General features: G+C 36.4%; 1 protein-coding gene across 5 annotated transcripts in view; it reads right to left on the bottom strand.

The window, feature by feature from the left end:
* Window positions 1–977: 977 nt before the first annotated feature.
* Window positions 978–26660, bottom strand: part of UBE3D (ubiquitin protein ligase E3D) — a 180952-nt gene continuing 155269 nt past the window's right edge. For 2 of the 5 annotated variants that reach the window (XR_013176263.1, XR_013176266.1), the window contains 2 exons: window positions 11980–12110; window positions 978–3309 (listed from right to left, as the gene is read on the bottom strand). Coding sequence is in view for 1 of the 5 variants with exons in the window: in XM_077162331.1 (XP_077018446.1) it covers window positions 3289–3309 (21 nt within the window). In the remaining 4 variants the exon portion in view is untranslated. Of the gene's footprint in view, window positions 3310–5010; window positions 5170–11979; window positions 12111–26660 lie in introns of those variants that run through there. The other 3 variants (XR_013176264.1, XM_077162331.1, XR_013176265.1) reach the window with 3 other exon arrangements.

Here is a 26660-nt window from a genome sequence, read left to right on the forward strand (position 1 = left end):
ATTTCAATTCTTTTGTTACATTGTGCACCTTATTTTAAGGATTCTTTCTTAACATTTGCACTAAGTTTTGTAGTGACATTAACAGTTTTTTAGACAATTTATAGTACTCTTTATCATGTTTATTATTCAGAACATTTTTGGGGGAGGGACAGTAATTGAGTAATTTTTTTTAAGAGGGGATAAATGGCACATTCTCAGAGTACAACATGTACTGTTAGGGGACATAAAACTGATGATGATAATTCTGATACCATGTCACCATATTATGAAGAGAGTTTCAAGTGAAGGGCCCACATAACAATCAACCCTTAAGTCTTGATTCAGGAAAGGGAGTGCAGGTGTTAACGATTCATTTTCCTAGAAATGGTATTGGTTAGGTAGGGATGTGGTGGTGATTGGAAAGTGTAAGGGGAGATACACCAAGTCAGAGAGCTCTGTTCCTGATCACAAGTGCTAGTTTCCTAAGAAGCAGTGAAGAAATAAGACAAGATTCCATTATTTCCTAAGTACTTATAAAGTGTCTTGTGCAATTTGTTTCCCAGTATAAGACTGGAGAAAGCCTACTGTGGCCTTCTCAGTAAAAAGCCCCATTATTTTTTAGTTTAGGAAGGGTTCAGTGAGAGACCCCAAATAGGCACCCCATTTGGGTTGCTGTTGCTGCTTTAAATGAAGCTACCCTCTTAATGTGTTCAGGATTTCGGCTTTCTAGTCGAAATAGTGTGTGTCAAATCATGGCAAAAAAAACAACAACAAAAAAACAACTTTTTTGCCTTCTAAACAAGTAATAAAGAGGAAAAAGTTTTATTAAAAATATTTTTTATTGAGAAATCTTCACACACAGGCCATACATAGTATAAAATCAATGGCTCACAATACCATCACAGTTGTGTATTCATTACCATGATCATTTTTAGAACATTTGCATCACTCCAGAAAAAGAAATGAAAAAAAGAAAAACTCATACATCCCATACCCCTTGCCTCTCCCTCTCACTGATCATTAGTATTGAGGAAAAGTTTTAACTCATAAAATGTTAAAAGAGATGAAATAAAAATATAAAATGATTTATCAGAGAGAAACTATAAATCAGACTATTTATAATAAGGCGAAGAAAGGTCCAGTCGTCATGTTAGTGGCTCCCATTTTAACCACAAAGGTTTTTGAAGGTCACAGGTGAGTCTACTGAGAGGCTGAACTAGGATCCAAAACCTGCACTCTGGTTATTGTACCTTGTATCCAAAGAGCCTAAAATAGATTTGGAGATGAAAATGGGTTGCTTAATTTGTGTATACTAGGACTGAGAACAAATGAAATATTGTTTAGTCTAGTCTACTCCTGAATGAAAATGGAGCCACAATTTTAAAAGAATAGTGGTATACTGGATGCTTTTGAAAATGTTTTGAGCTAGTGTTTGGTTTGTCCTTTAAAACTAGAGAACTGTTTTCTTAAAATTACTATTTTCAGGTAACTCCTTCCAGCTTTCTCCCCCAGATTAAGCAGTGATGACGAATTCTAGTTCAGTATCAGATGTAATCCTGAAGTATCTCAAGACGCAAATAAAGGAAAATCATTACACCCAGCTACATTGAGTGGTCTTGAGTACTTAAGAGTAAGAACATGCAGAACTTTTAGATAAGTAGTTAGTGGAAACCACCCCTCTGATGTATAAGATAAATGTTAATACATTTCTAAGATATGACAGTCATCTCTACATTCCTGAATTACAATGCAACATTGGGTCTCAATCTTTCTTATACAATAAGCACAAAAACACATGTACATGGAACAGCCAGATTGGTTTTCTTTATCATGCAAAACCATTGAACTGTTAGCATTTTTTACTACAGTAGTACTGAGTAGGTTTAATTCTTAAAATAGAGCAAGGCTAGTTACCTCACAGTGCCTGGTTTGAGTCTGATTCTTTTTCTGTAATCAATGGAATCAAATAAACTTTGCTAATATTAGTGGATCCTTGTTTATTCAAGGCAAAATGACATGACTGTAGTTTTTCCTCATTCTTTTCACATTTAATTCCATCCCTCCCACTCTGAAAGGACTGAATTAGTTTGATCATATATGGTAGCAAAAGCACATGTGCACTTTAAATTCAACTTAGACTCCCTGTCTGAAATAGCACACCTCCCTTCTATGCTTCCTTTACATAGTTATCTTCATTGTGCTTATTTTCAGAGATATTATTTTAAAATGTAGTATTTTATAGTAAAATGTAGCTATTTTTTGTCTGCTTTACCCATGAGAATGGAAACTCCATGAGGGAAGGGAGTTTGATGTATGACTCTATCTGCAGTGCCTGTAACTATGACTGAGATGTGGTAGGTGTTCATTAAATGTTTACTGAATGAACAAATTTATATTGGTTTGCCAATAGCTGCGTCTGACCTCTTGGATGTGAAGCATGAGAAGGGGTGATGGTCAAAGAGATATGGATCAGGACTCAGGCAGAAGAGTTGGGTGCCTGGCTCCAGCTCCAGCTTTGATGCTAGCTGTGTGATCACAGGCCAGTCTCATACTTTCTCTGTAAAATTATGAGCTGGCGTGTGCTCTGCAAGATCCCCTAGGGCTCTAACATTCTCATTCAATGGTTTCCTCACTACTGGTTCTGGCACATATGGATTAAGGCAACTCAGTAATAGGGTGACAATGAGATACATTTATTATTTGACATTGTATTTGGTAAATAAAGAACAAAAGGAACACATGCAGGTTTGCATAAATGGGAAGACTTTAATTTGATAATCACTCATTCACTGAGCATCTTCTCTGAATAAGGTAGGGATATAAATTTTTTTCTTCTTTTTAAAAGTGTGCTTTAAAGGAACCTGAGAAACGCTTTAAAAGTTTATTTCATTGGACTTACAGCAGCAAATACTCAATTCCACCAACACCAATGAAATTCCTCACTGCATTTCATACAGGACAGATGGATCTCCATTAGCTAATATCCTTCCAGGTGGTGCTGACAAAGCACATATTTGAATATTTCTCTCTGTGGGGAATAGAGATGTAACTTCTAGACGTATCTCAACCTGCTGACAGCCTGCTACTATGATTTCCTTCATAGCCCTGGTTTTTCAAATACCTAAAGTTAACTTTTCTCTTAGAAAATATATACAAACAGGTAAACTAAAAAATTCACAGTAATGCTTTCATGCTGCAACTCTTGTTCTTATCTCTGTAATAGCTGCCCACTGAGCAGACTACTGGTCTTTGGTGTGCTCTGTGCTGGAGATCTATCTGCTGGGGAGGGGAACGTCTTGGCTCCAGCAGTTACATCTTCAAAAAGGCCACCTGGAAAAGAAAGAAAAACCCACAATGCTTTACATATATAATATGATGAAATCACTGAATGCACATCAAGGCATTATCAGTTGATCTGGTCAATAATAGTGCACAGTGATCTAAAAAGAAAAATGACTTTTAGAACCTGACATTGCCATTTTAAGCAGGAGCCAATTAGTCTTTTCAAATAAACTATACAGTAATCCACATGCACATTAAAGAACAAACATAAAGTTTTAATTAATGCTAAAGTTGTATTACCATGAAGTAATCCAATCCTTTTTTCCCATTGGCTCCAACTACTGTTTTGAAACTTCCATAAGTAGAGTTCTGAGTCCTGAAGAGTCCTAGGCAATTCCAGTTCCTTATCACTATCAGTAATTATACCAGCCTCTCCTCAAGTCATACCGATGCTTTAAATCACATTCAATTATATTTATTGTACTTGTCAGCAGCAGTTCATCTTAAAATTAAAACCTAGTGTGCTTAAAAAATTTTTAATTCACACAGGCCTACACACCAAATATTTTCAGACTATCTAATGAAGCCCAGATGTAATGCATCTAATTTCCCAATAGTTTTAATAAGAGAGAAACAAACAAACATAATAAAGTCAATCAAAATGTTTGGAAAGTTTTAACCTGGTGATAATAAATTGGAACAGTGCCACTACCAGGAGATGGATGTAGATTAGAAATAAAGGCAGGGAAGGGTGGAAGATTTGGGAAGCCTGTACTAGGCTTTTTCAGCAGGAGGACAGCACAAGCAAAAAAAGTAGAAACATTCTACTCAAGGAGAAATATGGGAAACCTGTCATTACCATATAAAAGTTAGCTCTTAATTCTCAAAATGGAGTCCTAGAAGGCATGTATTTTTTAAAAATACTTTTCCTGAGAAATCTTCACACACATACAGTCCATACACGATGTACAATCAATGGCTCGCAATATCATCACATAGTTGTGTATTCAACACCATGATCATTTTTTAGAACATTTGCATCACTCTAGAAAAAGAAATAAAAAGAAAAACCCTCTCACTGACAACTAGTATTTCCATCTACCCAGTTTATTTTACCCTTTGTCCCCCCTATTACTTATTTTTTTAATCCTTATGTTTTTACTCATCTGTCCATACCCTGGATTTCTTTAAAAGAATCATCAGACAGAAGGTCTTCACAATCATACAGTCACATTGTAAAAGTTATGTCTTTATACAATTGTTTTCAAGAATCAAGGCCACTGGAATACAGTTCAACAGTTTCAGGTACTTCCCCAGTCCCAATGCACCATAAACTAAAAAGTGATTATCTATATAATGTGTAAGAATAACCTCCAGGATATCCTCTTGACTCTGATATCTCTCAGTCACTGAAATTTTATTTTGTCTCATTTCTCTCTTCCCTGTTCTGGTCAAGAAGCCTTTCTCAATCCCTTGATGCCAGGTCCTGGCTCATCCTGGAAGTTCTGTCCCATGTTGCCAGGGAGATTTACAACCCTGGGAATCATGTCCCATGTAGGAGGGAGGGCAGGGAGTTTACCTGCCAAGCTGGCTTAGAGAGAGAGGCCACATCTAAGTAACAAAAGACGGTCTCTGCGGGTGACTCTTAGGCCTAAATTTAAACAGGCTTAGCTAGTACTTTGCAGGAATAAGTTTCATAGGGGCGAATCCCATGATCAAGGGCTCGGAGGAGGTATGTATTTAAAGATTCCTGTTAAGGGAGGGAGTGAAAAGGAAGAGCCATGCAGGACAGAAAGCATCTTGCTTTATTTGGAGTTTCAGAATTATGCTACTCTTCATTTGGTGCTGGTAAGAAAGGCACCCGCTGAGTTTCCGTATCAAGATCCTGCTGAGTTTCTGTCTCAAGTTCTGTAATGAGAATACCACAAAACTGAAGGAGCAGGCAAAGAAGAAAGGTTAATATTCCTAAACAAAATATAATCACAGGCAATTGATACAAACTTCAAGGGCTTCTTGTGAAGATTAAATGAGATGATGATTATAAAATCCATGTATTCTCTTCCCTGCCTCTCAGCTGATGATAGGTATTAGAAGTCCATGACTATCTCGCATGAGAAGGGACTGTCTGAGCAACATCAGTGGGGCCAGGTAGGGAGTGAATGATCACAGAATTACCAGAGGTCCTTCAGTAGGACTGCTGACTCACTGTGCATAGCTCCTCAGACAGGTGATGTTTGGCTTCTGTATGAACAATTTGAAGGAAACTCACCACCTTCTAAATAAGTCAGTACCATCACTAACATTGAGAGACTAGGAAGACAATGGATAAAAACCAGTTATTTCTCAAAAAACATTACCTCTTTTGAATTTTGAAAATTATTATGTCATGGATTATTCCAAACAGAAACTTCTACTCAGAATAACATTAACACTGATAAAAATCATTAGGAAAGTCATTGAGAACTTTAGTTTTGAAATTATAGAGAACAGTGACTCTCAACTGCGAGTGATTTTGCCTTGTGGAGAACACTTGACAATGTCTACGAAACTTTCGGTTGTCACAAATGGGAAGGGGGTACTAGTGACATCTAGTGGGCAGAAGCCAGAGGTTCTGTCAAACATTTTACAATGCATGGGGCAGCACCCCCCCAACAAAGAACCACCTGCCCCCAAATGTCAGTAGTGCCAATATTGAGAAATGAAGACATTTTATACAAACAGGTTTTAGAACCAGCTCTCTCATTTTAGAACCAGCTCTCCTGTGTGACCTTGAACAAGCTTGTTGGCCTCTCTAAGACTTTCTTTCCTCAACTGCAAAATGGGAAGTATAACACACCCCCGTAATACCTCTAAAACATTTTACAGTACATTAAACCTACCTGACTCAATGCATCCTCAGCAAAATCCTGTGGTTTAGGCAAAACAGGCATTTTTAACTTGTTTTAAAAATGAAGAAGCTCAGAAAAGTTAAGTTACAAAGCTAATAAGTGACAAAGTTGAGATTAGGAGCTAGAAATTTTAATTCCTAATGCATGCTTTTCCCATGGTAACTTTACAGGTGGACTAAGATAAAACTACAGAGGCTTAGGGACTTTTAATCTTCAATACTGCCTCAAAAGAAAAGACTTTTTTTCTTCCACATGCCTGTGAATATGAACTCAAGATGGAGAATAGCTACATGAAATGGGCTGATTAAATTAAATGGAAACTGGAGGCCTCCCCCCAAAAGAAAAACTTAAATATTTGACCTAATAGGTCTTTCTTCATCCCTAATTTTTATATTTCTCCCTGCCAAATATATTATGTATTTTTCAGGACTTAGTAACAAGAAATCACAATCATCCTTGGAAATCCTGTTCAATGCATTTCAGCTTCTTTTTATTGAAAACATTGTAAGTTAACATATTTTAAATACTGATTTCATGTTCCCTAGCATTTATCCATGATAGGAAAAAATTGCTTCTCCTAACTGCCATTTATTTAAAAAGAGGATAATTTTATTTTGTTCCACTAGACTGAGACAAATCTGTTTTTCAACTTCAGTTGTATTCTCAGAAGTAAAAGTTCTAAAGCTGTTCAGAGAATATGAGTACAACTGCAACTTAAGACTCTACTGTTACATTTCTGGAATATACAGTGACAAAAGTATAAATAATTATTTAAAACAAGGGAAAAAGGGACTTTCTCATATTTGCTGTAAGGCTCGAGTCATTATGCTCTTTGCACATGAATATGGACACCTGGAAATGGTGAGGGGGAAAGAGAGCTAAGATGTCTAAAAATAATATCTTTGTTATGAGTCATCATCTAAAAATAATCTTCCTAAATCATAAGCAGGGCCATACTGATGTAATATCTGACCAAATGTCAAGTTTATGATGCTTTAATTCGTATGCATAGCATATTAAACACTTTTAATGTTCTTTTATTCTAGATAACATTTGTATTAATAACATTTATTCTTCAACATAGATTTGGAATTTCAATGAATAAAAAAAAGACATTGTCAAGTTAGGCTGCACAAGATAAGATCAGCACTTTTCTTTTTTTTAAAGCTACGTAAATACTTTGGCATGTGCTAACCAAGACAGATAAAACTGTAAAATAACGGAAAATGTGAGTGTCACAATAATTGTAGGCTTTAGAAAGGACTCTTTATAAGTAGGCAGCCATACAAAAACATTCCTTTTAAAGGGCACTGTGGACTTAAAAAATAAAACTATGCCTTAAAAATGCATATTTGTCCAGGTATAGCTCTTCAAAGTTATGTTGCGAAGTAGAATGCCTTTTTGGCATGGTCAAGGGGAGCATTATACTTGCCTAAAATCCAATCCCTGGATCCAAACAAAATAAAATATACATATAAACATAAATATAAATATAAATAAAATAAGAGAACTTTTTTTAGCATTTGCAAAATATATTTGACATCTTACAATAATATTGGCATTAAATGATTTTTGCTAACTCACTAAATCAGTATTGTCAGGCCCATGTTGACACCTGGACTCAGCTTTTTGAGTTAGATAAATAATATTAGATATTCTTCTCTCTGGACCCATTGGCTGGCTTCATTCATTCAAATTCATTCAATTGATAAGAACCTCCTATATGCCAGGGATTGTCCCAGTCACAGACCACAAGAAAGAACTCTCTCACAGTATTAACATGGCAGTGCAGAGATAGTAATGAGATGATTTTGATACAGTGGGATAAGCTGAAGACAGATGCCTAATACCTGCTGAGAGAAGAAAGAAGATTCTTCTTGAATTCTGAAAGGAGGAGAGAATTCTAAGGCAGTCTTCTGAAGGAGGTAATTCTAATTATGAATATTGTGCTGGCAAGAAGAGGTAATAAAACTGGGCATGGTACAGAGTTTGGTACACAGTGGTAACCGCTAAAAACGCCGGTTTGCTAAATGATTACCAGCCAATAGGAAAGATGGAACAAAAGATCAGAGGTGTGAGAAGCAGTACAATGATGAGGAAGATCCTTCTATCTAAAATAGTAATAACCATGTGTGTGTTTAATAACTGTGGACAGAAGCACTCGGCTAAGGGAACATCAATGTAACTTTCCAATTCTTCAAAAATAGTCTGCACAATTTCTCTAGGAAAAATGGATATCTGTAAACTAATTCATACCTTGACCTTATATTTTCTTTATGCCATAGGTACAATCTGATAATTTAAGTACAAATACAAAGTTTGTTGATTTTCTCTTACCTGGGGAACAGTTAGGCTAAGTACAGCTGTTTTCTAGTGGATAGTAGGTCAAAAGCTAGCAATGTTAAATACCTTCCAGTACATTAAATACCACAAGCAAGATGTGCATGGGGGAGAGAGAGAAGAGGACCACTAATGCCTCTTCATCTTTAGATGGAGCCCAAAGTGCAGGGAAGTGCAACAGTTACCAGGTGTTGATTATATTCAACAAAGCAAGTAAGTTCTAAGCATAAGCTTATCACTCCTTGCAGAATAATCGGATGTGATGGAAAGTGGTGTAGGCATCGGATGGTGCTGTTACAACACCACATGAATAAGCAGCTCCAATTTAATCACAGGAGCTCCCAGCTATATAAGACAAATCCAGTAACTTTGCTAATGATAGCAAACCCATGAGGCAAACATTTATATGATAATAATCTTTAGGTACATGAAAATATCTTGTTTTGAGCACAAAACATATTTGTTAGAAAATACTCCTATGATGCCAACATGGAGGGCACACATAAATATGCATGATATAAAAATAGTGCTATCATAAAACATGCTACTGCTCATTAATCTAAAGGTCTTTTTTCTCATTTCCATGGAGTAGATGCAGGGGGAACTTGACAGCTGGGATCAGCAATACCACTGCTGCTCTAGACCCGAGTGGTGCTTTGTAAATCCCCACTGCCCTATTGGTGATGTGTCTCTGACTAGACAAGTTTATTCAGAAATAATGTTACTAGTGCTAAGGAATGAAGAAGGAGAAAGACCACATTGTGTTTTCTAGATTATCAATTCAGTGATATACTTTCAACTTTAGTGGTAAAGTGGTTTTAATAAATAACATTTCAAACAAGCCAAACTCACTCTTATTTTTCTTAAGATTGAGCAGCATGGGAATTGAAGAAGACATATATAAGTTAATACTTAGGATATCAGTACAAGTGGAAATTCCAGGAGGGGACATGAACACATATACTGAGGAACAAAATAGCTTTCCATAACAGATGACTGGTTTTGCCATTTAAACAGATTTATTTCAGTGATATTTCCATTTTTAAACTTCTATAGTAGCTGTGAATATGAATTCTTCTAACAGAGAGACAGCCAGGGGAAAAACTTGCTTCATAAAATATGTTACAACCCAAAGTCAAGCATGGAGGAAGGAATAGTTTGAGAGGCTGTGACTGTACATTCCATTAGTTCACACTGGAAAAGTGCTGTGAGAACAATAAGCAGGTGGGTCTGGGGTGCTATAACCAGTGGCTTTGAGGTCAGGGCTACTCAGGTGCACGAATGCAGAGTTCTGTCAAGTAGGAAGAATGACATAAAGTGATCTACTATACTTCTTGGATATCTCTTTCTAGGTTTTTATTTTCTCCATATACCTGGACATTTTTGTATATGCTATTTTGGAATGCATTTTTTTAAACCTAATAATTTATTGTGGTAATTCACCTGTGACAATGAATATTCTTCTATGATATTTTGAATGATTGCCTTATATTCAATTATACAGCTGTAGCCCTTAAAAAAAGACAAATGCATAATTTATTTAATGAGAAAATTTGAGGGTTTTTGCCTTTTTGTTTTGTTTTGTTTTGTTTGGGGGGGAATGCAAAGCAGAGGATGGTGGTCTTTAGACTTTTAAGCCCAGAAGGCACTTTAGCATACTCTAGCCATTTCTCAATGTCTTCCCTGGACTAACACCATTGGCATCACCTGAGAACTTAGTAGACTGGCAAATGCTGTGCCCCACTCCAGAACTAGTGAACTGGAAGCTCTAGGGGTGAAAGCCAGCAATGGAAGTTTAATAAGTTTTCCAGTTGATTCTGATATGTGCTTGAGTTTGAGAGCCACTGATTTAGTCCAACAACTTTATACAGCCAAGAAAACTTTTAGAGAAGGTAATTGACTTGTGTAAGTTGACACAGCTAATTAGAAGAGAAGAGGGATTCAGACATAGTTCTTCTAGCTCCTAATCCAGCATCTTCATTATTAGATCAGTGTTGAAAACTGAAAGTGCTGGTCTAGAGGGTCTAAAAATCCTTTGAAAATACTTTTCCTCTAGAAGACAATACAATTGTTACATAAGGAGAAAGGAACAAAATAAGTCCAATCTTGTTTCCTGTCATTGATCTAGGAAATTTGGCTCATGTCTCCTATAAAGGAGAGCTGAGCCCTTGGTACTTGTTGTCTGGAGACTGAAGGGGCCAAACATTTCAAATTGACCTACAGTGTAAAGTTAGTTCTTATGAGTTAAGTGACTGGATATTTCAAGGGCAGGAAAGCTATTGATAACCATGATGTGTTTTTCCTTTTTATTTTATTTACTTATTTATAGTCTCCCTACATATATGTATTTCTATATCTATATATACATACAAACAGAGGCAGTTATGTGATATGTATATCATAGGGAATTTTTTGTGTTTTTTTTGGGGGGGGGTGAGGTTGCACAGACCGGGAATCAAACCCAGGTCTCCTGCATGGCAGTCTAGAATTCTACCACTGAACTACCTGTGCACTGCCCTTTTTTAAAATAGTCATCCTGTTGGGTCTCTTTGGTAAAGTTATTTGCTCAGTTCAATTGTCACAAACTTGATTTCAAAGTAAAGCTACAATGATAACATTAAAAACTGGTGCAGATGCAGAGAAAGCAGATTTTTCACACATTGAAGGGGTGGGGGGGCGATATGTAAAATGGTACAGCCACTCTGGAAAATCATTGGGTAGTTTTTTTAATCTAAACATGTAATTACTATATAAACCAGCAGTTACATGCACTAATGGACATTTTATCCCAAGAAACGAAAACTTAAATTTAAATTAAAACTTATACATGAATGTTCATAGCAGCACTATTTTAAAAGTTAAAGCTGAAAACAACCCAGGAAAATGAATAAACAGTAATAAATATAATTATTCCATGGAATACTACTCAGCAAGAAAAGGAGCATATTACTGATACATATATATATACTGTATTTTTCCATTTATATAACATTTTTTAAATGGCAACATTTTGGAAATGGGGAACAGATTAGTGGATGCCAGGTGTTAGGGATGGAGGGGTAAGGGAAAAGAAGGCACAGTATAAAAGGGTAATAGGAGGGATCTTTGTGCTGATGGAATTTTTCAGAATCTCGACTATGGTGGTGGACACGTGAATATACACAGATGATAAAACTGTATAGAATGCAACATGCACACACACAATGAACACAAGTAAAACTGGGTACATGTGAGTAAAATGGGGTGAGGTAATTGCTCCAATGTCAATTCCTGGTAGCGATATTGTATTACATAGTTCTGAAAAATGTTACCATGGGGTGGGGGCTGGGCATGGGACTGGGCAAAGTGGGCAAGGGATCTCTATATTATTTCCTATAACTGCATGTGAATCTACAATTATCTCAATAAAAACCCAAATTACAAATAATGCTACAATACTTGGCAAATGATCTTGTCTCGTTTACTTCAATCCATCTACCTCTAGAGGTACCTTTGGGATGCATTTTGAGTCTTGTTCAAATTGATGTTCTGGTTAATATATCACTGAGATCCCATTTTCTTCAGTGGAATGGTCTGAGTAAGCCAGTAAGGGAATCTTGGAATGCATTCTGAAGCAGGAGGCTACAGCGATAAAGAACACCATTATATTTAACACAGGCTGGGCTGCCAGCCTGGCATTAAATGTTCAGTTTATACAAAATAACACCTTATATCTTAGGTTGCATATGAAGTATTTATTCTAAATATTCCACTATGTACACTTTTTTTCTTTTTTATTGCCCTGGAGTAAGCAATGAGGAAAAATTTTGGCATTGTTCAAAACTCAAAATGCCTTAGTATATTATCCAGACATAATAAGCACTCAATAAATACATTTTTCAGACTGAATATATTAGATTAAAATGCTCATTTTAATCTTCAATAAATATTACCTTACAAAAGATTTGGGGAAACAGGTAATAAGAAAAAGAACCATATGCTCATATGCTATAATACTCTTACATAATTATCAGTTGGATCTCTTTCCATATAGTTGGTTTTTTGTGGGGGGGGAGGTATGCTGTATGGCAGGGGTCACATTTCATTCTTTTTCCATGTGGATATCCCCTTAATGCAGCACCATTTGTTGGTTTGTTGGTTTCTGTTTGGTTTTTTGTTTGTTTGTCTGCTTGTTTAGGAAGTACATGGGCCAGGAATTGAATCTGGGTCTCCCACATGGCAGGCAAGAATTCTACCACTTAACTACCCTTAAATGCCCTATTTCCATATAGTTTTAAGATATCTTTTTTTCATATTATCATATGTGTATATTTTTATATCATAAACATTTTTACATGCTGCTCAGTATTTTGCAGTGAGCTTCAGATTAGTCCATCATAGTATAATTCATTACAAATTTAAATTACTCCCAGGTTTATTAAGACAATAAGTAATACTGAAATAATTATTGCCATGTTTATAGATTTTTTTCCATATTTTAGAATATTCCCTTAAGATAGAATCTCAGAAATGGGATTACTAGATTGAAAGGTATGAATATTATTATAATTAGATGCATACTTTTCCTATGAGTTATACCAACTCACAATGTCATCAAAATTAGGTCTTATTCTTTTAAAATTAATGCTAGTAAAGAAAAATGACATCACACTGCTTTTGCCTGAATGTATTTAATTGCTATTGGTTTAAACATTTCCCCAAATTTTTGTTTAATAATTGTGTTTCTTTTTTAATCAGTGTGAGTTCATGTACTTTTCTTTTACCTGTCAACAGAAGGTTTAATTTAATAGTTTGTATAGACTTGTCAGCAAATGTTAATTTGTATTTCTGCATTGAAGAAATTATGTGGAAGACATGGTCTCATTTCACTAAATCCTTCAAAATCCACTTGAATTAAATATCTAATTTAATAGGCCCCAAATTATAAATGAAGAACCAAGGTTTAGAGAAGTTAAGTAACTTTCGCTTCTTGCTATAAGCTAGTAAGGCTGCATTTGCTAGCAGGTCTTTGTCTCTGAGTCTGATATTTATTCCTTTATAAAAGCTCCCTTTCACTAATTATGGTGAGAAAGAATTGCTATGATAACTTTAGTTAAAGAAGGAATTCATAACACTCCAATTTTAAGCAAGATTTAGTAGCAGTTGGAATGATGCAGGTATCCTATTTTTAAGAACAAAGTAGATTACTCCTTTTGGAATTGAAATATATATCCCCCAATTCCCACTGTAAATGTATAGATGAACTCTATGTCCGGCATCCACAAAGGATGAAGAGGAAGAAAGATGAGATAGAATGGCGAATTAAAGACCTTCTTGTAAAGAGAAAATAATTCTTTCATTAGAGGAAAAATCGTCTGGGTGATGAGGAGAGCCAACAGGATAGATGAAAAATTGACTAGAAGTTTCAAAAAGGAATTTTTTCTCTGTAAATTTAGAAAGCAGAATGAGTTATACTGCATAGACTAATAAATTCAGTAAAAAAGATTATGACTTAGAATAATTAAATAACAGTTAAGAACGGGCAAGAAAGGGATCAAATTGTAATCAGATGCTTATTTTCTTTTGCCGTTTGCTACTACTCACTTTGAAAACATAATATTTAAAGATGTGCAAATCTCTGAACAGGAAAACATGTATGTATCCATTTTTAAAGAAACACCATTTATTTCTTAAGCCTGTTATCTGGGCTTGCTAGAAATAAAGAGGGATTATAAAACTGTAATTAATCTACGTATTGTAAAGGAGGGGTAGAGAATGGCTTCTGAAGATTTTAGAACTATACACTGCAATTAAGGTAAACTTTCATATTCACAGAATGGAGGGCACACATCCAAAAGGGAAATGCTAAAAAACACCATGTGAGGTTTTGCCATGTGGCTTAGCTTTTTTTTTTTTTTTTTTAATTTAAGTCACATGGACATTAAAGAGGGGTCTTTTATATAAAACTGCTCAACGAGCAATCCTGGGTCAAAAATAGCTTCCGGCACAGGATTAGAAGAGAGGATGTAGTAATCAAGGGCTCCTAGTATTCGAGGGAGTAACTTTTATACCAACAATCTTTAGCTCCATGAGAAGCCAGAAGAATTGGGAGGATATTAGGGAGGCTTGGAAAGATGAACTTTAATTGATATGAAAGACAATCACGAAAAGGAGAATTGGAGTTAAAGTATCTTAAATAGAGAGAATCAGAATACAGGTTACCAGAGGCAGGATGAGGAATGGGGAGGTAATGCTCAATTAATACAGAGTTACTGTTTGGAGGAGATAGGAAAGTTCTGGTAGAAGACGGTGGCTAAAATGATTAATTTAGGTTTTATACACATTACCAGAATGGAAGTGTACAACACAAAGTAGTGTAAACTATGGGCTATAGCTAATAATATATTTCTAATAATATTGTTTCATCAATTGTAACAAAGGCACTGCACTAATGCAAAATGTTAATAACTAGGAAAACTGTATGTGTATGAGTGTGTGTGTGGGGGGGATGTAAGATGGGAATTCTGTACCTTCTGCATGATTTTTCTATTAAAACTACAATTGCTTTAATAAAACAAGTAATATTAAAAAGTAGGTTAGTGTGAAATGGCAGCACTTTGTACAGAAATAGAGGCTGTGGGAGAGCAGAAAGATACAGGGTCTGCACTAAGAGAGAACTGAACTGGAATCCTGACTTTCAGTTCTGCCCACCCGTGAATGGGAGGATTAGTGGTAAGGGACATACATGGTCAAGTGGACCCCGGTACAGAGAGACCTTCAGTCAATGGATGAGTTTATTATTGTCAAGCCAAAATGTTTTATTTATTTTTAAAATTGCTGCACATGCTTATCTTTCTCTATTTGTTGTTCATGAACAAATCCATGTTTCTTTGCTTATTTTTAAAGGAAAAAGCACAAATGGCTACTGTGTACATAAAACATCCAAGGCTTAAATATGGCTTTCTTGTGCAGACCCTACCAAAAATAACATCTATCAGTGACAGGTAGAGAAATTGTGTGCGCTGTATTTGAAATAAACCGGAAAATCTAAGAATGTAGGTGGTTTAGTGAAAAATATTACCTGCTACTTAAGAAATAACTTCATGCCAAGAGGCCACTAATAGAATCTCCGAAGGTTTGTAACAGGAAGTACACCTAGGGGTTCAATCCAATCAATCAATCAATCTTGATTATAGACATAAGCCATTCCTTAGAATTCAACTCTGAATTCAGGACTACGAAAAAAGCCATGGATCTTTAATATATGAAACCATTTGGGTGAACGGACAAAAACTAGGCCTTTCCCAAATATATCCAGCTTGTATCATAGCATTAACTGGAAAGAGTCTAAATGATTGATTATTCATGAAGACACCGTAAAACAGTGCAAATGGATGGGTATAAAAATGATCCATAGTCACTCAATTGTTAGTGTATTATAATGCGGATTGATTTTTCTGGTTCCTATCTTGACATGATCGAAGTTCAACTAAATTTTGTTGGAAAACACCTGCATCCATTAAAATCCGTTAACTTGTATAAAGTGCTGGCCTTTCAGTCCATTTGGGACCTCGATTTTGCCATCTTCCCATAGAAATGTGAGTTCCATGAACTGTCATCAATAACTGACTGAGGAACTTGCATACTTCAATCTAAGTCAGAGCTGGCCCAACATACAGCAAGAAGGGGCAGCCCAGCTCAGGAGAAAGGACATATGTATCTTTCTGAGGAATATGATCAGATACTCAAGACTCGTACTATAGTTTCTTCATCACCTACATGATGGGACTTTCTCTTGTTGTACAAGATTATATCAGACACTGCAATTTCAGTGACTGGCTCATATAGGCACTCTCTCACCCATACTCACGTCTCAGAAAACTTATTTGGCCAAAAGCCCCCTCTGCCTCCTAAATGGGATCTGAAATTCATAATCAGAGAGCTGCATTCTTTTGGGTTAAACTTAATATTAACTATCTAGGGGTCCTTTATACCAAAAATACAAAATAATTTCTTAACGACTTGAGAAGTTCTGAGAGTAGACAAAGGAACATAAGTTTTAGTGTGAAGAATAAGGACCATAATTTGTCCAAGTTACAAAGCCACGAGGAAAAATGCAGTATGTTCTTACAGGGAATGGAGAAAATATTGAAAATCATATATTGTTTAGGGTATCTTTAACACAACGAGATTACTAACAGATTATGAACATAAACTCTTATTTCATTGAGCCTGCTGTGCTCTCAGAACTATTCCATTTGGTATTTTTAAGATAAAGTCTATACATAAAAAAAAAAAGATAAAGTCTACAAACACTTTTGCAACTACTTTCCTCTATTTTCCCAATGATGTGGGAGTAAAAATTCTTTTGAAGTAAAAATACATACTTAAGTTTTCACCTTTCAAAGATTTGAGAAATAGATGAAGAAGGAGGGTGAGACAAGACAGGGTCCCTGATGAGGGACTTTTAGAAACCAAGACCCAGTGTGAGATAGTCTGTACCATCTCATTTCTTTTCTCAAGAACCCTAGGTTTGGAAACTTAGTACGATACAAATAAACAAATATCCAAAGAACAATACTGGGGGCAGGTTAGATCAGTGGGATAATCTTTTCATTCAGAAACACCTATAAAAAAACTCAGCAAGCCTGGGTAGCTCCGTGGTAGAATTCCTGTCTGACAAGCAGGAGACCCAGGTTTGATTACTGGAGCTTTCTCATGACAAATAAAAACAAAAACCCCACCCAGCAAGCTACAGCTCCTCACTCAAGTCTAGCCACCATCCCTAGCACTCATCTCTCCCTGCTCAAACTTCAACCTTGCCTCTCTAACATTCTGCATGGTACTTACCTGCTTTCTGTTTACTTATTTTCAACTTATGAAAATCCTCAAATATTAACACATTCTCTATCACAGAATAGTATAATAAATCTACATGTATTCATTATTCAACAATAATGATCAACTCATGGTCATTTTTATTTCATCCAAACAAATTCTGTTACAAAATTATTTTGAAGCAAATCCCAAACCCATCATTTCATATATAATTCAGTATTCAGAGAATTCAGAAAAGGATGGCTATAAAACAAAACCACAATGTCATGATCATGCAAAAACCTTAGAAATAATCCTTAAGATAACCAAACATTTAGTCAGTGATCAATTCTCCCAACTAGTTCAGAAACACAGTGGGTTTTGTTCAAAACAGAATCCAAACATGTTCCAAGTATTACAATTACTGGATATGTGTTTTAAGTTTCTTTTAAACCTTAGGTTCCTTCTCCCTCCTTTTTTTCTCCCTTTGCAATTTAGGTTTTGAAATCAGGTCATCTGTCCTGTATAGTTTTCCATAAACTGGAACATGGTGACAAAGTGTTTTTAGTGTTATTATGAATTTACCAATTTAAAATATATTTTATATGCTTTAATCCATCACAGTCATTATTCTTATTGGTGCTCAAATTATTGTATCTTTGTAGTAAGAGTTTTTTCAAGACCCAGCCTAACTCCTAAAGGCTAGACCGTAGTAGATTAAGATAGCTTTCTTTGCCTTCTGGTAAGACAGACTCAGCCTCATCTTGTATATTTCTTATGCCAAACATGGAATCAGCCATTTTCCCAAGAAGTATGGTTCCTTTAATAGGGAAAGTTATTTAGAGACTACAACTAGAGATCATCTTACTGCTTACAAAGCGCTTTGGACATGTTCCCTCATGTATTACACATATACATAAGCCACTACTCCCCTTCTGGGGGTTCCAGGTTTCCTTTTCAAAGTACAGTGAGAAAACACCCTGCTTCAAGTATCCTTGTATCCTATTCAGAAATCATATCCTACACTACTCAGAGATGAATCCTTTTGTCTGGTTGGCTAAGGAGGAAAGGTTAGAAAATATCCTAGCAAAAGAAATTATTTTGCTGGATTGGAACTAAATACAAAAAAAGCTCATGAGTTTCTTCCCTTTTCATAAAAGGAAATAGCTAAGTTCTGTCACTGGAAAATGGGAATTGAAAAAAATCTTTCTAGATAGAAACGTTGAATTAAAACAAAACAAAAACAAGGTAAAGACAGTCCTCTATGGGTTTAAGAAAAATGGAAGCAGGAGGGAGTAATAACTACTTACAGAAAAAGGCTCACTAAGAAACTTCCTTAGGCATGGAATTATAAAGGTGACCCACCACCTTGTGTAGGAACAGGTGTATGCTGTTAATTTGCTTTTCAAAGTAGTGAAAGGATGAGGTAGCGCTGATGGTGGTGTAAAGGCTGTGGGTACTGGAAGGCTATTCCAAAGAAAATAAAAGCATTTTTGCATACTTGTCTGGCTAATAAGAGGAACGTACACTCTAAACGTCACAGTATAGGTGGAAATAGGGAAGAAAACAAAAAATAGAAGAGGATGTTTTTATAATAGTTTTTATAAGTTAGAACCCAAACGCTTCCTAGTCCCTAAGAAATAGCAGCAGGTTCATGTAAAATTCAAATGAAACATTGGGGAACTCCTACAAATCAACATTAAAAAAGGCTTAAACACTTCACACAAGAAGATAAATGAATGGCCAAAAAGCACATGAAAAGCTGCTTAATATCAATTATTAGAAGGGAAATGCAAGTTAAATAGCCATTTAACTTTTGGTCAGAATAGCCAAAGTAAAAAAGAGTAATAATGCCAAATGTTTGATGATATGGAAGAACTGCAACTCTCATATATAGTTGCTGGGTGTCTGAAAGATATAACCACTTTGCAGAAGTGTTTGGAAGTTTATTGAAAGTTAAACACATTTTACCCAACAACTCAACAGTTCCATACCTAGATATTTACTCAAGAGAAATGAATGTCCACAAAGAGACAGTATCAGCAATTTATTCAAAAGAGCCCCAAATCAGAAACAACCCAAGTGTCTCCCGGAAAGGAAAATAGATAAGCAAATTATGGTTATATTCATACAATGAAATACTAGTCTGCAATAAAAAAGAATTAATCAATGATATATGCAATAGCATGGATAAATTTCAAAAATACATGTTAAGTGAAAGAGTCCAGATACAAAAGAATACACAATGTCTGATTCAATTTATACAGAATTCAAATATAGACAAAATAAATATAGATAGAAATCTTGAAATCAGACAGTGATTGTAGGGGAAGGAGGATTGACTGGAATGAGCCCCAAGAAAACTTTCTAGGAGAATGGATATCTTCTACATCTTGCTTAGGATGGTAAGTTACATGGGTATGTATTAGTGATTCTAATATTAGCATTAGTATGTCCTCCAAGGGACATCTGGTAATGACTGGCGATATTTTTGATTGTCATGATTAGTAGAATGCTATGGTATCTACTGGGTAGAGGCCGAGGATGAATAGGCAGTTCCTTACAACAAAGAATTATCCAGACCCAAATATCAAAAATGCTTACACTGAGAAATCCTGGTATCTATACAATTGTCAAAACTTATCAAACTGAACAGTTAAGACCTTGTAAATTTTACTGTACGTTAATTATACACACCAAAACAAACAACCCCATACTCCAAAGTGTGGTTGAAGGAGAAGACTGGGGGAAAAAAATTCACATTTTACTTCTATGAGTTCAAATGCTCAATAAATTCATTATCTATCAAAACGGTGCCCAAGAAATGTTTATTGAAATAAAAAAATATTGGGGAAAGGATTGATGGGTTATGGGGAGTCATCTCAATCACCCTCCCTTCAAACATACTCTTATCTTCCCTTCTACCTGTACAATGCATGCCTAAATTATTTTTCTTAAAACTTCCTGAAGGAATTAAATTTGGGGCTGAGGGAAATAATTAAACAGTGCACAAAAACCATCACAGGGTAATAAACCAGTGTAGAGGTGGAGGTGATCAGCCCAGGTTTCCAGTAAATTTCAGCATTGGCTCATCCAATCCTGGAATGCCATGCTCTTCCTGGAGCCCACAACTCTGCTCTCAACTAATGCATATGATCTGAGGCACCCCCAGAGAGAAGTAGATATGGAGAAGGGTGAGGGCTTCCAAAGGGGCTCCCTTTGTCACATGGGTCACAGCAGCAAGCTGGTAACTGATTTCTATGGTCCTCTTTGAATCAAGGAGTTAATTTCAGGTACAAAGAAAAAAGTTTGTTCTTAAGTGCAAAGAAAAGTGGATCAGAAAATGTAATGCTGTGGAATAATTTATAGTACAGGTACTATTATTTCCGATGTTTGCAGAAAACAAGTAGCACATGACTCAGGTTTCTCAAGTTGAATTTCATGAACATTTTTTTTTCCTTAGGGGAGTCTGAACTATTTAACATGAGTCTTTCTGCCAGTGATTTTTAGGCCTTTCCTAATGCTTACAGTGATACCCAAAATATATTCTGTGCTAAGCCTAGAGGCAGCCCTGAGTCAGCTTTTCCCATTAACTGTACACATAAACCATTCAAGAGAGACATTATTCTGAAATGCCTCTGGAGGAGATGCTACAGAACACCTTCAGTAGTCTGGTCTCCCCAGCCAAGAACTTTTCCCTTAAGTTTAAATTAACTGACTTGTAACACATGCATTCACATCTGCTTTCTTTTCCTCTATGCAGGGGCAGCTGCTTCAAATTTTGAGTGTAGCAAATTAGAGCTCCCAAGTTAAAAAATTGTCTGCAAAACTTCATAACTAACTTTCTCTCAGAAGCCTCAAGTTCTATACTTGTCTCTAACCTTCACATTGATTCTCCAGGTTTTGAGGTCTATGAGCAATGAAGCCCATTAGCTAAATTCTTTTGGAAACCTGACAACCTCACACTGTGCAGTTGTTCCTGTGGGCACATCTGCTGCACAGCAGGGGAATGAAATTGGATGCCATCCTTCCCCTTCTCCCCCAAATTTCCTGTTTATAATGGCTCTGAGTTTCAGAAATGGTAGGTGGTATATAAGAAAGCCCCTTTATAGTTTTTTGGTCACCATTGTTGGTGTGCAATTTCAAGTACGCCAGCTTTATGTTCATGTTCATCATCTACTAAACACTTGAATTGCTGATTTCAGAGAGCCACTTCTTAGAGTGGGATTCAAAGAAACAGACACAGTACTCATGTTTTTTAATTCCCAATACTTGTTTGTGGAGCAGCAATGTCTTATCTAAATCTCTGTATCCCACTTCATGAGGTCTTACACATCTGATCTTTCAGTAAATACTTGTTGGATGGGATGAACTGTAAATGATGGATGTAAATGAACTGTATAACCAGAATCCAGGTGGAGTACTTTTCTACATGGACATCAAAAAATCAAATTTTTTATATTCAGCCCTGTTCTCTAATACTTCTAGGTGACTAGGCACAGCCCTGTGGCCAGGAAATGATCTGGTTTTTAAAACTGTGCCTATCGCTTTGCCCTATACTGTGTCACAGGCCTCAAAATTGAGACCAAGGGAAAGAGACCAAGAGATCCTTGGGTTAATGCACAGCTCCCTGCAACTCCTAGTTCTGCAAAGAGATAACTATCACAGCGGGGGGTCCTGGGGATTCCTTGAATATTTTCTGCTTCCTACTAAAGTAATTTGTCAGGGTGTCATTTACGATTACAAGAATTAGACTCAGGTGATAACAATAATTTCCATGGTGAAAACACAAATGGAAAATAAAAAGAGGACCTCAACCAGCAAATGATTTCAAATGTAGAAATTAGGTGGGTGGTAACACCGACATCGTGAAGATTGTTCCAAGAGTCATTTTCAACACTAAGGCATAGTTTGGATCTTAATCACCATGGCTCACCAATTTTTCAAGTGTTTACTTTTCCTGCATATCTTGTGTCGTCTTCATCTGTTTAACTCAGAAGACCGAATCCCACAAGATCACCTATAGAGAGTGATGATCCATTCTTAGAAGACAAATATAGATACCACAGAGTGGTGCATCAGCAGTCTGAAAATAATTAATGCTTATCCTCATAGGGCCACCTACACCAAGACACTTGGGAACAGTTGACTACAGCCATAATGTCACCGAAGGATGGCAAAATCATTTTTCTCATCTGCAGAAATAGGTCACAGTAAGAACATTTGGCAAAAACACAAAGTGGACATGAATGGATTTTGTAACACCATCTTCTCATTTATCACCTCAGTGCAAACTTGATCGCAGGTTCATTCTCTATCTCTAATCATCTCCCTGCAGGGTTAGAAAGGGGCTCTGAAATGTCGCACTTGGGGACAAAGCAAAAGCTCCTATACCAGAAAACTGCTTCCATAGTGAATAACAAGAGTTCCGCATTTGAAACAGTGGCTGTTTTTGTTGCTGTTGTCGTATTTCTAATGGCATAAAAAATAAAAGCTATCACTATAAATTAGTAGATGTATTCGGAGTCTGTGCTAGGCAATGCATACGCACAGAGATGAAATAAACGTTATATCACTTTCCACAGCAACCTTTTAAATCCAGCATATGGCCTATACGTGGGCCACATTTTATTTGTCAAGAGTTTTATTTAAACACCAACAGTCAGAATTGCAAAAACAATCTGAGTTATGCTCATTTTACCAGTGCTGCTAACCTTCTAGGTAATGGATGTCCAAAGGTAATGAATGTGGAGAAAGAAGTTGTAAAGGAAAAGGGACTCTGGCTTTCACACTGATACTTTTATAATCTCAAGATAGGTTGTGAGAAGAACTAGACTCACCCTGCCTAAACCTTTCTCCTGTTTTCAGTCAGAAAGACTCTTTCCAATTAATGCTGTACCTACTTAAATCAGGCACATGGATTCACAGATTAACTGATACTGGACTTTATTTCAGGGGAAGAGATAAAATGTGTCCAGGAAGTCAGGCTTCTCTCTGTTTTCTTACTGACCTACATTTTAAAAGAAATTTGCTCTGAAATTCTGCTGAGAGCTGGAACCTATTCTTCGGCTCCAACTCAGAGTTATTCATTTGGGTGCAGTCCTTATTCCCTTCCTCCCAAATGTACCAAAAATATTTCATCCATCTTTTTTCCCCCCTTACTTATTTTTTCTTACTAAGAGGAATCCTATTTCATTTTTCACAGAATATGATTTTCTGTGTTCAGGTTATCATTTTTACTCCTCTCAGTGCCATTAATGACCTTCGAGCTTAATCAGTTATTCTAGGCCTTTTCTTTTCACATTCATCTTTTTTTTTCACCTAGCACTGAAGGACAATTGTATAATGAGTAACTTGTAAAGTTGTGTCACAGTTCCCTTAGGAACAATCTTCTTCCTTGAGCTGTTAAATGGAAAATGGTTTAAAAAAATACAAAAAACATCAAGACTTTGTCACAGAGAAGATTTAATCACTATAAGGTAAAATTAGTCCTTTTCCAGTGAAAGTGGTGTAATACTTTACTTGTAACTGCACAAAGGGATTTGGCAAATGGAGTATCAAAAACTATCAAGAGCTTCAAAGAAATAGGTACAAGGTTACATGGGTATTTTATTCCTGAGATGTAGGCAATAAAGTCATACTTGCATGAACGCTACATGTTTGCTTTCTGTATTTATTATTACAAAATCAGCCCATTTAAACAATGATGAACTGCTCTTCACTTACACTCACATATACACAGTCATCCATTTGTTGCTTTCATTGGGTTCCTACAATGTGCCAGGCAGAATGATGGACTAAAACTGAATCAAAATAAACAACAAACAAAAAAAACAACATTTTTTTTTCCTCAGAAACATGGTAGTGATTATTTTCCATTCTAGACATGTCACTTCAAAAATTATCTTAAAAATTGTAATAATCTACAGAAATGAGGGACAGCAGAAGTGACAAACCTAGCTGTAGATAGATGCATTAAGACAGACATAGTTTTACAGGATACTATAAAACCCATGACCATCTTGCTTTTTATTTGCAGGTTATCCAGTGGGCTTGTACCACAGTTGAAAAAGAAAAGACTTTAGAACCCAATAAAAAACTGGGCTTGAATTCTAGCTCTATGGTCTGCTACCTGGAGGGCTGTGACTTATTCCTTAAACTTCAGTTCCCTCCTCAGAAAAACAAAAATAATTGCACCAATCCCAAAGGGCAGTTATAATAATTAAATGAGATAAAATCCATGAAGCTTCTATTACTGTACCTGATGCAAAATCCATGCTCAATAAACTGTAATTTTAGTACCACTGTTCTCATTACTGGGTTTTTACAGCCCGGGATAAATGATTGCCCCAACCAAGGAATCCTTTTTTCTCAGAAGGGGAGTGAAGGGTTAATTTCAAGGCTATATTATATAACTGGTTGCATCATACTGCCATTCCTGCCCCTTTTCTCCACTGAGTTATGCTCCTACTTCATTTTATTTATTATATCCATAGATGTCCCTCTATATTAGCAGCCCATTCACTGAGTCTTGCCAACCACCATTATCTTTTCATCTATCTAACCCAAACTTCAGATATAGCTTAGTTCGGGGCAGTAGTTAACCACTTTGAATGAGTCAAGGAAAGGGAAGGAGATAAATAAATAATTCTTTTTGCTTAGGGACGAGGATGATGGAGCTGTAAGATAATAATGACACAGGGATAACTGGATAAGAAAAAGAAAAGCCTCATTCATTCAAATTTACCAACAGAAATTCTTTCTATATGCATGTGTAAATACTACCCTGCTTATCAACTACAAATTTCACATTTAGCTTGAATGAATGGGGATGTCATTCCCTTGCCAACTAAAAATGAATGAGTGGATGCAAACACCACCTAATGGGTAGTAGGTAAGAATACTGATTTCATGCTTCATCTCAATTTAGTTAACAGAATTACAGAATTCTAGAGTTGGAAGAAGCCTCAAATATAACCTAGTCAAATCCCACCTTTTCAGAGATAGAGAAACTGAGGCCCAAAGAAGTCTAAAATGGCCTGTCCATTTAGACTTATACCTCACAGCTACAGAGGTATAACTAGAATCTAGGTTTCTTGACAATTTCACTCCAAAAAAGATTTAAAGTAACTATGGCACAGTGTGTCTAGGTGGTTGACATTATCCTACCTTGCTTTTGTCTGTTTGTTTTGTGTTGTTTTGCTTAGTGTGAGGAAGATGCAATCTGACTTTTAAAAGGGGTTTTGATCTGGGGAACCTGCTCTGTGTGCCCGGTGGTGGTGGTAGGGGTAGTGGGGGGGTCCATGAATGCCCTGTGTAGTAGTTAGGGTACTCTAGAGAAACAGAATCAACAGACAACAGTTGCAAATATAAAATTTATAAAAGTGTCTCACGTGACCCCAGGAACGCAGAGCCCAAAATCCGCAGGGCAGACTGTGAAGCTGACAATTCCAATGGAGGGTCTGGATGAACTCCACAGGAAAAGCTTGCCAGCCAAAGCAGGAAGAGAGCCCATCTCTTCTGAATCCTCCTTAAAAGGCTCCCAGTGATTAGACTGAGCATTACTCAGTGCAGAAGACACGCCCCCTGGCTGATTACAAATGGAATCAGCTATGGATGCAGCTGACGTGATCATGATTTAATTCTATGAAATGTCCTCATCGCAACAGACAGGCCAGCACTTGCCCAACCAGACAAATAGGTACCACCAATTGGCCAAGTTGACACATGAACCTGACCATGACACCCTGTATAATTGCATGCAAAATTTTAAGTGGATGAACATTTTTTAGAAATAGAGTCCAAAGCTTTTATCTTAAAGTGTCAATGAGCATAAAAAGCAGCATGGATTAAGTAGAAACAAGACTAGGGTTTCCCAGCTGCTGAGGTGGGGATGCCTGCAGTGCTTCCATGGAGAATAAGGGGGTAGAGAGAAACTGGATGGCAGAGATGACCCCATGTTTCACCATGGCTTCAAGCAGGGTGGCTTTACTTCCTTCCTGCCTTCTAAATTGGCCTCCTGCTCCATTTGCTGGTGGAAATGTGTCTGCTGTTGAGAGTAAGGGGGCTGAAACCACAAAGGTCGGACGGCCTGTCTTTTTTAAAAAAAAGACAATAATAATTTATAGCATTCTGCCAAGAGCCCCTTTCCCTGACATTATCTATGTACTTTCATTACTTTGTTGTTTAACATTTAGATGATACCATCTATCTTCCAGAAATCTTTATATATGCCTGCTGGTATCAAGAAAATAAGGACCAGGAATTAAAAGCAATTAGAAAAAATGAATCTAAGCCCATCCTTTCCCATTCTCATAGGATAATAGAAACTACATTTTTCATTTCCCTGGCCTCTCATGGGATGATCTCTGTCAC

Source organism: Tamandua tetradactyla, chromosome 5 (genome assembly GCF_023851605.1).
Source record: "Tamandua tetradactyla isolate mTamTet1 chromosome 5, mTamTet1.pri, whole genome shotgun sequence".
NCBI lineage: Eukaryota > Metazoa > Chordata > Mammalia > Pilosa > Myrmecophagidae > Tamandua > Tamandua tetradactyla.